A 12,336-nucleotide genomic window follows, 5' to 3' on the forward strand; every position below is an offset into this window, starting at 1 on the left:
AACATCTGTATGTTTTTAGAATACTCAGTGACACAAAGGTCATTGCCATCTATTGTTACGCCTTATTTCACTAGTTTTATTCTGATTATTGCTGCACTCTTTACTTGATTACCCCCCCCCCGCCAGTCTATCACTCCACTCCCAGAAATAGCCTTCCCCTGAAGCGGTCCATTAGTCCCGGACCACGACGGGAAGAGGGGTGAGGTCGACGCGTCACTGCAAAGAATCAAGGGGGATGGGGCAACGTCACGCGCAAGCAATGCCACAGCCCCTCGCGTCCAATGGAGGCCGGGATTGGGTTCGCAAAGAGGGGAGGGGGGGGGAGGAGGAATGACTCCCACTTTTCTCTCCGTGGCTGGTCGCAGAGGGCGGGGGCTCCGTGCTGCGTTTGACAGCTGCGAAATAGAAAAATGTACCGCTCCGAAGCCACCGCACTAACGCCAGGCGTCGGGATGCGGCGTGGCTCTCCGTAGCCAGCGAATGCGCCGCTAAAACCTGCGCAAAATTGGAGAGCGCAAACTCCGCCGGAGAGCGGAGCGGGGCGGCGGCGGCGGCGGGGGGGGGGGAGTCTGTTTCTTTTCTTGTGCACAGAAGTGCGGGATTTCGGGACGGGTTGCGCGATGCATCGCGCCTTCTCGTTCCCGGCGACTTCGGAGCGCAGCCGGACCAAGGAGCGCCTGGAGGCGAGTCTGTCCGGGCTGTGCGAGCTGGAGCTCCGCAAGCAGAGGCAGGAGTGCCTGGTGCTGGGGGCGCTGGCCCTGGGGGGCCCTCTGCTCGAGGGCCGCGCCGGAGGAGAGCTGGCGGGGTTCAGCAGCTGGGGGCAGGAGAACTTGACACTGAGGCGCCAGCTGGTAAGTAACTTTTTTGAGGCGTCCTTTTTTTTCTCTCCTGCGTGTTCGGATGCCAGCGGACTCGCCCCGTTGTGTGTGTGTGTGTGTGTGTGTGTGTGTATGTGTGTGTGCGTGTGTGTGTGCGCGTGTGGGTGGGGGGGCATTCCGTGCTCCTACATAGTTGTGAATACATCGGGCCGAGACGGCGCATCCTGACCGTTACTTTGACTCTCGGGCCGCGCTGCGCCTTTTGTCTCGCGGTGACCTTCCTCTGCGAGGGGGGAGGAATTAAAATGGAAACAAAGTTACTCAACTTGATTAATGGCCCCTCTGTTTGAAATGATGCGTTTCGGTGCTCGGGCTGAGATTTCTGCGTGCGGGTAACGAAACCAGGGGGTGGAGCGCCCGCCGTTTGTTCCACGGAGCGACTCTTTAATGGCCCATTGTTCCCCCATCACGGACTTGTGTGGCTTTTACCACGTAACACGCTCTTATTTGCGCCCTCCGAACATCATAAAGGAATGAATTATGTCTTCTGCTCTTCCAAACTAACATTTGTACGTCAGAAGTACCCTCCGGAGAATTGATGAGGTGGCTTATTTTTTTTTCTTTTTCTTATGTCGGGCTCGTGCGAAGTTGCGCAAAAACATTTTTTTTCCCCGAGGATTAACATGAGCATAAGAAACCGGGTCAAACGCAGACGAATGCAACTTTGGCTGACGGCGCCACCATCTCCAGAAAGTTCCACGCACCAATGAGCCCCGTAAATCGTGTTTGTCTCTGTGCGTATTTCTCGTCTTGCCGTCTGAGCATCGCCGCGATACGAAGCCGTTATTGATGAGGGTTAAAAAACGAAATGAAACCAGTCGCCTCCTCTTCACACCTCCTTGTCTCCTCCCTCCTTGTCTCCTCCGCCGGGGGTCTAACAATAGGCGCATGTGGAGCAGAATACTAATGAGTCCAGATAAGGGGACGCGGGCGGCCTTTATGGTTATGGGATAATCACACGGCCCCTGTGGTGTATTTTGGATTTTGGCCTTTGGTGATTGCTCAACTTTTTCCTGTAATGTCCAATGAAAAACAAAGACTGTCTTCATTTGAAAGCCCCCCCCCCACCTCCTCCTCCTCCCACAGGACTGCACATGTTCTCGTTTTCTGCAAACTGATGTTTGTTATCTGTTCTGCTCACCCGAGCATGTTAGTAATTACACGGCGGGGGGGGGGGGTGGAGAGAATCTATTTTATTCTTATTGAAGTCTCAGATTGAGTCCTCATATCTCATATCAGGTCACCATCTGCGTTCCGTGACCAAATCCCCGATCTCATTTACCACGTGGATTAAAGTCCCCCAAAATGCTCAGTTCACGGTGGGATCGTCCTGTGGGCCTGCCGGCGCTCGCCATGAACGCGAGACCTGTCTGACCGGCCTGTATTTTCCTCCTGGATACGGTTTGTTTGGTGTTGACAGCTGTGGGACGCCAGACAGCAGCTGGGAAAGCACGAAGCTCAGACCTCCCTCCCGGCGACCTACTGCGCACGTTTGAAGCGAGTGGAAGAGAATGCATGAATTGTGTATGAGTGTATGACATGCAAATCATTGTGGGGGGGGGGGCGCATTTTTTTTGTTTTTAGAACCCCCACCCCCCCTCCACCCTCCCTCGGTGGATTCAAATCAAGATTGGGATCATCATCTGTGCATGTGTGTGTATGAAACTGGTGCAGCATGCATGTGTCTGCAGTATGTTGTGCTTTAGTCTTGTGCCTTTGCTGAACCGCTCGTGTGTGTGTGTGTGTGTGTGTGTGTGTGTGTGTGTGTGTGTGTGTGTGTGTGTGTGTGTGTGTGTGTCATTAGTGAGTCTCCTCAGCAGAGGCCGATCGCTGGTGCGGATCACTGGATGGTTTCCTCCGCTTTTGTGCTGCCACACAAAGACAAAAAGGGAACCCCAAATGTCTCGGCGTTATTCCACATATATATGCACCTATAACTCATACATGCATTTTAAATAGTATGTGCACGAGTACACACAATGCACACAGACTACGTACACGCACATAGTCTGAGCCGGTCCCGCACGTGAGCTTAGCCGGGGCGCGCGTCTCTTAAGAGACTCCATTCACAGCCCACCCGCCCGGGTGCACGCAGGACGGAGTCAGGGGGATGCTAATGAACGCCATTCGCTGCACGTATGTCAACACTGGGAGCACCTCTGTGTCAACATCTGTCGAATTAGAATTCATCATTCAAATTTCATTCCTATTAACAGAGCACATTTATAAGGTGTGAGTGTATGTGTCTATCTGAAGAAAGAAGGGGTCAGTAGTTTAGTCGAGCAGTTTAACTGGCGGCATGGTGTCTAGTATTTGTGTGTGTGTGTGTGTGTGTGTGTGTGTGTGTGTGTGTGTGTGTGTGTGTGTGTGTGTGTCTCTGGCCTCACACAGCCTTCTCTGTGTGGAGCCAGTCACAACATTGCTTCAATTATAGAGGGTCCAGCAGTGCTGCTTCATGCCTCATGTGTCCGTATGTTTTTATATCCTGGGCTGGTCGTTTTTTAAAACCAGCGACTCGTTGGGGGTTTATTCCACGGATCAAAACCCTCTTAGAACAACCAGCCTCTGTTTTCCTCATGTCGAAAAATGATACCTTTATGTTGCCGAGCTGGTTAGTATTAGGTTAGTATTGGTGTGTAACATCTCTACGGCTAGGTGAGTCTGTCTGCACAGGGTCCTCTTGTCTCCCCCCCCAGCAGCCGGGAGCAGGGGACGGAAGAGAACAGTAACGCTACAGTGTGCAGCGTGTCAGGGAACCAGTGTGAGGCCATTAATAATGGAGAACAATCAAAAGCCTCGCTTGCAAAGAATGCTCCCCAATACAATATGAACCTACTCTGAGACGCAACTACTAAATGTTGTGTTGTGTTTGGTTTGTTGGTGCACAAGGGTTTGTTTGTTTCCTTCACCATTATAATTTAATCACCAGCTCCGTTGCCTCCTCCCGTTTTTCGGTTGGAGGGGCGCGGCCACAAAACGGGCCGCAAGCAATCAATAATGTTAATTCGTGTCATTGATGAATTGATTCCCAATAGTCTGCCCTACTCCCAGATTTCCCCCCCGACGCCACACCAGCAGCTTAAAACGACGCTCCCCGCTCTCGACTTCATGCCACACAAAAAACCTCATTGATGCAGTTATGCTAATGCGCGGTTCACATCAGACAAGAGGCACTCTTGCGGAGACAAAAGAAAGGGCCGTGTTTTGGGGTGAAGAGGTCGCGTCGGTAGCGTAGGTTAGCGCGGGTCGATTGCGCCTCGATGAAGCGTTTGCATTACGGCGCGCAGGACAAAGGAGTCAGAGCCCGAACACACTGACAGATGAGCACCGGGTGGCGATGTGCTAGTTTCCTGCACAGGCCGAGGTTGTTTTCTCTGGACAAGGGCACCGTTTTGAGGCGACGGCCGCACGCACGTGTTTAGGACATTGTTCAGAGCGTTTGCCTGTACTCTATTTTAACGCTAGTATCAGGTCACAAGCCACAGTACTGGACTGATGATTTCACCAGACGACGGGCCGGCAGCTCACTTGAGGGATTAGGGTTCATCCTGAGGGGAAATGTATTTACCAAATTACATTTATCCCCCCCCCCCCCAAAAAAAAAGTATTACCCTCACGATGACACCAGTGGAAAGGTCAACAAACCTCATTGATTCCAGGTCAAACATGAGTGCCTTCACCAAATGACGCAGTAATTCATCCAATAGTGCTTGAGACCCTTCTTCCTCTTCTTTTTCTTCTCAAGCAAAGCATTATATTTTGTTCCTCTAATGCTAAATCGGCGTTTAGGATTCAGTGCTACGAGCTCACAATTATTTAATTCCATCTTTAGTTTTTTTTTTGCTGTGTGTTTCCGGCGGTGACAAATAACATCTTCTAGGCCACTTTCACACAGACCTGATGGATGTTTCCCCATTTAATTGGTTTGTGTGACAAAAAAAAGAAAGGAAGAAAGAAGTATTATCCTCGCGGTGTCACCAGAGGAAAGGTCGGGGGTCACCGCTGTCAACACCCCGTTTTTTTTTTTTTGTTTTTTTTTTTTAAATCACAGAAATCCATCAAACAGCAGTTACGATATTTCATCCTGGACCAAAATGCTGGTCGTGCTAAAAGTATCTCCATGACAAATTGCTTTTTAGAATAATTTCGCAACAGCTGTTTTGCACATTTGCACACAATGGGACCTTTCTTCATTTCTGTAGGCAGCGTTTTATCGACACAGACACGCCGCGTTACAGAGACGGTGCTCACAGTGCAGGGGACCGTAGCGGTTGTCTGGTGCTCCATCATCGCAGGTTTGTGATGTAGAAAGTGTCACCTTGTGGCGAGGACGTGCTCAATCTTCTGCTAATGAAGAGTCTTAATGAGTGTCCACAGCGTCCCCTCCAACAAAAAGCGTATATGTAAAATACACATACAAACGCGTGTACGCGTGTTTTACCCGTCTTGTGGGGACATCGACCTCGTTCAAGCAGTCACACTGTGGAGTGTCTCCCTGGTTTTGATGAGAAATTGTGGACAAATTGCACGTACCGTAACATCCTAGAGTATGTGTGTGTGTGTGTGTGTGTGTGTGTGTGTGTGTGGCTTTGTGGGTGAGAAAGACCCTCCCCCCACCCTTTAAAGGCGTTAAATCATTGATGTTCTGACTCGGGGGCCCAGTGACAGACATGGATGCACAGTGGTCACCTGCAAAGTCCGCTTTTGTGTTTTAGTAACCGGTGAAGGGGAGTTGTGTCATTTTGTGTTTTATTTTTACAAACGACACAATTCCAATGATTCTTTTTTGCTCGTCAGGTTGAAATACATCTTTGGGGATGAGGTGACTGCTCGTTGTATAAATGTTGTTATGTTGACAACATAAGACAACCTCTGCTGATAGTTGTGTACTTTACACACCATTTATTCAATTGTTTAACGCTATTCAAATATAACCCGTCCACCTATAATATAAAACCCTTGAATTAGCAAAGGACGCACAATTTAGTGACTCATTAGCGTTTCTGCAAACCAGTCGATTTATCGCAAAGAACTTCTTGCTTTGTTGAAATACCGACACTAACAAAAACGGCCTGTGTGTGTGTGTGTGTGTGTGTGTGTGTGTGTGTGTGTGTGTGTGTGTGTGTGTGTGTGTGTGTGTGTGTGTGTGTGTGTGTGTGTGTGTGTGTGTGTGTGTGTGTGTGTGTGTGTGTTTCAGAGTGCCCTTCAGAGCACCCCATGGGGCCTGATGCAGGCGCTGGAACAGCAGGTGGGGGAGCTGAGGTTCGAGGCGGAGGACGGCGGCCATGATGGCGCTCAAGCTGAAGGAGGCGACAGTCGGCCGAGTTCTGGTACGGCCACAGATCTAAAGCTCCTCCCTTGTAAAAAAGCACTGTTATTTCAATAAAGCCCCCGAGTGTATCTCTTAACAAAACGTCTTCACACTCGCTTGTAATGAATTTTTAATGTTATTTCTGCTTTTATACGTCCGTGCTCCACTTGCTTGTTCTTTAGTTTTGTTGCATGTTTGTCGTGACACTTTGTGCATAACGAAAGAAATGGAATGATAAGTCACTGTGTCTCTCTTTCTATTACCACATTTCCGTAGGTTTTTATGAGTCAAGTGAGGGTCAATCGCCTAAAGGGAGATCTTGTTCCACAGAGTCAACAGAGCCCGTTTCCTCCTGGACTTACACCAACGACAGGCCAAAGTCTGTGGGTAAGAGATCCAGACAGCCTCAAGCGTACGACTACACACAAAACCTTCTTGTTCTGATGCTTAAGTGAAGCCACACACATGTTTGTGTTGCATTTTAGTCTTTGCGTGATCAATCATTTACCTCTGAATCACAGCATGTATTCATCACCTTTTTTCCCCCCAATATCAAGAGAAGAAGGCAGATGTGTTTTCCTTCGATGTTGTCTATTCTCCAATAATCCATAGACATTAATAAACATGGACGCAGCATGTGGTTTATTTTGCGATTGGATTTGTCGTTGCCGCCCTATGCGTGAATCAGGTGTAATTGTTTTATAAGAATAAATATTCCATTTAATGAAAACATTAAATGGCCCTAAAACATTGTAGAATAACAACTGACCTCACACTGAAGTGTCTGCACCGTGCAAACACTTAATGTGTATTGTGCTATAATAATTACGCCCCTGCACGCTGACTCACAACTGCATTATTTCCGGTTATCAGGAGACCCCCTGATGCTGAACGGAGGACAGGACGCGCCCGTCCCACGCGCTGCCCTCCCCCGCTCTTTCTCTGCCCCTTACCCGCCCCTGGAGGGCATCGCCGAGGAAGGCGGGGCGGGGGAGTCGTGGCAGTGGGACGCCAGCGGGGCCTGGCAGCAGCAGCAGCAGCCGGCGGAGGATCAGGTCACGGAGGAGGACTACCAGTTGGCTTTGAGGGTCGAGGGTTACATCCTCGGCCTCATCCAGCGCTACACCCTCCCGCCACGGCCCTGTCAGCCTCGCACCACCCTGAGCCCCGACCCCCAGTACTCCGCTGCCTCCGGGCACGGCTCCCTACACAGGAGAACTCCTTCTCTCACCACCGAGCAGCACTTTCCTGACCCCCACTTCCAGCCCCACGTTGACCTTTCGGCAAACCCCAAGGGCCAGGGTTGGGGTTGTGACCTCCAGGAGGGGGAGGCCTGTGGAGGAGAGGCCCCATCTTTGGAGGAGGACTGTTATCTTGCTCTGCCCTACCCCCAGTCCAGGTCGCAATCCCTGGCCGAGAGGCTACAGTCACCTCTGCCCTCCCTGGACCCCAACTGTGGTGCCGGGGCGCTTGACTTTTATTGTGAGCCCCCATCCCCCCAGCATTACTTGCATCCACAACTCCCCCTTCATCCCAAACACAATTTAGTGAGTGCTCAGTACATCCCCGGGCAAGCCTGCCACGCCCCTGTGCGCTCCCCCAGACACTACAACCCGGAGCAGGCGAAGCCCAATCGCGCTGTGGCCTCTCCGGACCACCCGAAGTCCAGAGCTTCCAAGAAGAGCCACAACGAGCGACAGAGAGCCAAGAAATCGGGCAGCAAAGCCAGTCGATCGCAGTCGGAAAACAGCCTGCTGGGCCAGCGGGTGTTGCCCGAGCGCAGGTACAGCACCACCGAGAGGCACCAGGGCCGAGGGGACCCCTCCCCGAGCCGGGGCCACGCCGCTGGACGGCAGGCGGGCAGCACCGGCGACGGCGGGAGCCGGCGCTGGTGCTCCAACCTGGAGCTCAGCCAGGACGAAGGGGAGGCCGCAGCGGGGCAGTCCCAAAGACGCCCGCCACGAAAGGTTCGCCACGGCCCTCCGCCTCAGCCCCAACACCAGAACTACCAGCAGCACGGCCAGCGCTGGCACCCCGACTACCAGGAGACAGCCCCTCTCTGCCGTGGAGAGGAGGGCTACGCCGCCGCCGCCGCCGCCCCGCCCGTCGAGTCCGAGTCCAGCATGAGCGAGGTGTATTCGCCGGCCTCCAGCTCGCTGTCCAGCGACTCGGACGGCAGCGGGGGGCTTGTGTGGCCCCAGCAGCTGCCGCCGCGCCTTGCGTCCACCTCCTCCTCGTCCTCGCCGTCGCCACAGGCGGCGGCGGCCAACGCCTCCTCTCAGCCGAAAGCCTTCGTGAAGATCAAAGCCTCCCACGCTCTCAAAAAGAAGATCCTGAGATTCCGCTCGGGGTCCCTCAAAGTCATGACGACCGTGTGAGGAAATGCTCACATCAGTGCTTGAACCCGTGAGCTTTTCTACTGTGTTTTAAAGCCATTGCCCGAGCAACGCTGCGGCGAATACTCGTCCGTCATTTGTTAACTAACCAATCCGGCTTTGACGCGCTGCCTACCTCGAGTTTCAAGATGCTCGTAGCGAGAGACACGTTTACTTAAATGCGATTTAAAGATCTGCCAGAGATCATTTGGTTGAATTTATCTGGTAGGTGACAGCAATAAGACACGAGACTAATGAGCACCGTTCTGCTCTAATTGATGATAATTGGTGTCTGAATATTCTGCCATTGCTTCAGTCTCGATGCCTGTTGGCCTCATAGTTAATTCATCATGATGTGTGGTTAATTAATGAATTAAAAGCTAATAGGTACGTTGTCAAAAGCTTCAAGTCGTGCTAAACACCAAAGCTCTAGAAATGACGCTGAAGTATTTTATGGTACATTACACTTTTATCCAAAGCGACTTACATTACGTTTTTAACGCATGGCTTTTTACATTTTTGCCCGGGGAGCAATTAAGGCTCAGGGACACTTCGACATGGAGCAGCCGGGGCTCAAACTGCCAACCTCTCTACCCCTGCGCCACGACGACCCTCCCCACGACGATGGTACTGACCGTTTTAAAGACATTTGGGTCGATTCAATTCGGCCAAAATTTCCCACAAATGTCCTTGAAAACGTCCTGGAAAGAACTGTGTAATTTGGATTAATTAAACCCAAGGAATTATCAATAGAATATTCATTGGTATGGTTCATTAGAATATTCACTTGCTGTGCACTGAATAGACGCCTGTAGTCACCACTAGATAATTGGAGTGTATCATTTTAAACCGCATATTTCACATCTGTCCTACATAGTTCTTTCCAGGAATTATTGGGTCTACAGACCCATGAAATAAAGTTCTTCTAAAAATAATACTTCAGTGTGTGGTGGAAACTCGAAGCTTTAGAGTAATGATTTATCTTGAAATATAGAAAAAATCAATGTTATTTGTGAAGGATTGAACTAATGTGTAATAGAACAAACGTATGTTTACATTTGGTTCTCACGCAGTCTCAGAATCGGTGGTCTGATTGTTCTTCTCTCAGGAGGGAATATCCACGTTGTTCACAGGTACTTTGTGCTGCAGGGACCAATGTGCATCAGAGTAGAAGCCATACTACATGCATGCATTCACGCACATATGTTTAAGTGCACGTATTATTGAAACATATTTACACAGGATTGGACACACTTGTAAATATGTGTGTTTCTGTATATACCATCACGTGGCCTTGTTTGGAATGAATGTAGTTTGTAAATAAAGGCTTTTTGGTAGCTAAGCACATTTCTTCCGTTTTTTTATTTTATTTATTATAGACGGGTGCAAGATCAATTTAAGACATCATACATTAACATAAGTATACATCAGGTAAACGGTGTAAAATAAAGAAAAGATTTCCGCAGACGTGCTTAGTGGAATTGAATTGAGGCATCCAGCGAGAATCAGGTTTAGAGTGTAGCTCCCTCTTGTGGTCCGTGCATGCAAGGCTACTGTTACACAAGAGGACAAGGCAGAGTATTTTACTGGTAAGTGATGTAGAAGAAAATATGTTTTAATCGTGTATAATAAGACGTATAAAACATCTAATTTCAAATGGAATTGCTCCTAAACAACGGCTGACATCATCCTTGAGGAGGAGGAATAAAGCAAATGGTTGTTGAGCCATCGCAGGAAATGTTGCGCAACAGATTTGCAATCCTGAGGCAATCACAAAAACATCTTTGCATGTCATTCAACTGCATCAGCAAAACTCTGCACGTGCAACCGTGTTCTTTCCATGAAGTTGTAATTGTGTCACAAAGGTCATCGCTTGGGTCATCAAAGTCACCGCAACTTCACATTTTAGTCGCCTCCTTTTGGGTGCTGGAGCTCTTGGTGTCGTTGGTGGCGACGCTCGTTCGGGTCGCCGGGTCCTCGCTGATGAACTGCAGCAGGCCGCGCACGGAGCGGTTCATGCTCTGCTTGAAGCCCCGGCCCAGACACACGTAGAGCAGCGGGTTGAGGCAACTGTTGAAGTAAGCCAGGCACAGCGCCAACACGTGTGCCAGGTAGAGCCGGGGCCTGTGCGCCGAGCTCCGAGGCACCGTCAGCAAGAGGAAATCCACAATGTGCAGCGGGAGCCAACACAGGAAGAAGCTCAGCACCACGCCCACGACGACTCTCAGCGTGCGCTTGGAGCGCGTCCGGCCCCTCGACAGTCCGCTCTCCGCTCTGCTGTACACCACCAAGTGGCACGCCACGATCACCGCGAAGGGGAAGAAGAAGCCCACCGCGAAGCGGTAGGACGTGACCAGCCAGGCGCTGAGTAGAGAGTACAGGGTCACGCACTCCCGCTTGTCCTGGCCTGCGTTGATCTGCCTGGTGTAGACGAACTGGGGGGCGCTGCCCACCAGGGCCAGGCACCACACGGCGACGCACACCCAGACGGCCTTCCTGGGACGCCGGTTGTTCTGGCACCAGACGGGTCTGCTGACCAGCATCCAGCGATCCACGCTGATCACGACCAGCTGCAGGATGCTGCAGTACATCACCATGTAGAACAGGCTTTTGACCAATGTGCAGGCCACCGGGCCGAGGGGCCAGTGGTCGTCGTGGGCCAGGGGGACCATGAGCAGAGGGAGGGAGAGGCAGCACAGCAGGTCCACCAGCGCCAGGTTGAGGAACCAGAGGGAGGTGACGGAGCGGGGCATGCAGAACCCCGTCACCCACACCACCACGGCATTGCCGGGGACACCCAGCAGGAACACGAGGCAGTAGAAGAGCAGAGCCGCGATCTGGATCGGTTGGATCTCGGGTCTCAACGTGTCTGGAATATCGGGCAGCGTGTAGTTATAGTCCAAGTCAGTTGAATTAAAGTCCCAGTAGTCATCGGTGACTGACATGGCTGGTGGAAGCTGAAAATAGAAATGTGGTCAAATATTACAACAGGCTTTTCTCCATGCTGACATTGTACTTATTATATGGAGACGTTAGTTTCAATTTGGTCCAAGAAACATTTTTTATGTGAATTAGGATCAGGAATCAGGAAAAATGTTACCAAAATATGTCAGACATTTAAGGAATTTGACTTGGTGCTTAACAGCAGACGGTTGGACAAGACAGATAAGACGACATAGTGCAAGAGGAATAAAATAAAATATAATGCTATGGGTTAGTATATAAAGCTATGGGTTAGTATATAAAGCTATGGGTTAGTTTAAAAATAACAGAATAAAAGTTTTAAAAGTTTAATAGTTAAAAATGAAGTGCACCAGAAAGAAATTAACTTTAACTATAAGTCCTACATAAACCCAACAAAATAATAACAGATGATAAATTCGAGGTGTTTAGTTAAATTATCTTATAAATAATATCCAGTTCCAATTAAAAAAAACACTTACGGTTTCAGTGGCCTGTTGCATCGTCACTGCTGAAAAGAACTATGAAGTCCTTCTGCTTTCTGCTGCGTGATATAACCTCGCGCACACCCCCCATTGCACAATGTACTTTTTTCTTTTTAATTTAGAAAATCATCATATTTACAACAGAAATAACCTTTGAGCACTCGCTCATCATGCAAACAGACTCTTTGGAGTAATTTGCATTCCGTTAGAATGAAATTTATTGACACAAAAGCAAGTTTATTCAGTTTGAAAGAATTTGTAGATTGTTTTAAATATCATTTTCACATTTCAAATAATTATCCTGTATCAATGTATCTAACAATTAT

At 49.8% G+C, this 12,336-nt stretch overlaps 2 protein-coding genes across 2 annotated transcripts; one reads left to right on the forward strand and one right to left on the reverse strand.

The window, feature by feature from the left end:
* The first annotated feature begins 338 nt into the window (after nucleotides 1-338).
* Nucleotides 339-9,906, forward strand: LOC120822449 (dapper homolog 3). The gene is made up of 4 exons (XM_040182157.2): nucleotides 339-851; nucleotides 6,076-6,208; nucleotides 6,466-6,576; nucleotides 7,063-9,906. Exons 1-4 carry the CDS (start codon nucleotides 621-623, stop codon nucleotides 8,565-8,567), a joined length of 1,980 nt encoding a protein of 659 aa, XP_040038091.2. The 5' UTR covers nucleotides 339-620; the 3' UTR covers nucleotides 8,568-9,906.
* A 4-nt stretch (nucleotides 9,907-9,910) lies between these two features.
* Nucleotides 9,911-12,060, reverse strand: c5ar1 (complement C5a receptor 1). The gene is made up of 2 exons (XM_040182169.2): nucleotides 12,008-12,060; nucleotides 9,911-11,521 (listed from the first exon to the last, which is right to left on the reverse strand). The coding sequence occupies exons 1-2, from the start codon at nucleotides 12,026-12,028 to the stop codon at nucleotides 10,463-10,465; spliced, it is 1,080 nt and encodes a 359-aa protein (XP_040038103.2). The 5' UTR covers nucleotides 12,029-12,060; the 3' UTR covers nucleotides 9,911-10,462.
* Between the last annotated feature and the right edge of the window lie 276 nt (nucleotides 12,061-12,336).

This window comes from Gasterosteus aculeatus, chromosome 1 (genome assembly GCF_964276395.1).
Source record: "Gasterosteus aculeatus chromosome 1, fGasAcu3.hap1.1, whole genome shotgun sequence".
NCBI classification, from domain to species: Eukaryota; Metazoa; Chordata; class Actinopteri; order Perciformes; family Gasterosteidae; genus Gasterosteus; species Gasterosteus aculeatus.

Coding starts and splice junctions, on each gene's coding strand:
- LOC120822449 (XM_040182157.2), top strand. CDS start 621: ATGCATCGCGCCTTCTCGTTCCCGGCGACTTCGGAGCGCAGCCGGACC. Junction 852..6,075: donor TGACACTGAGGCGCCAGCTG/GTAAGTAACTTT, acceptor TGTGTGTTTCAG/AGTGCCCTTCAGAGCACCCC. Junction 6,577..7,062: donor CGACAGGCCAAAGTCTGTGG/GTAAGAGATCCA, acceptor TCCGGTTATCAG/GAGACCCCCTGATGCTGAAC.
- c5ar1 (XM_040182169.2), bottom strand. CDS start 12,028: ATGCAACAGGCCACTGAAACC. Junction 11,522..12,007: donor TGCAACAGGCCACTGAAACC/GTAAGTGTTTTT, acceptor TTCTATTTTCAG/CTTCCACCAGCCATGTCAGT.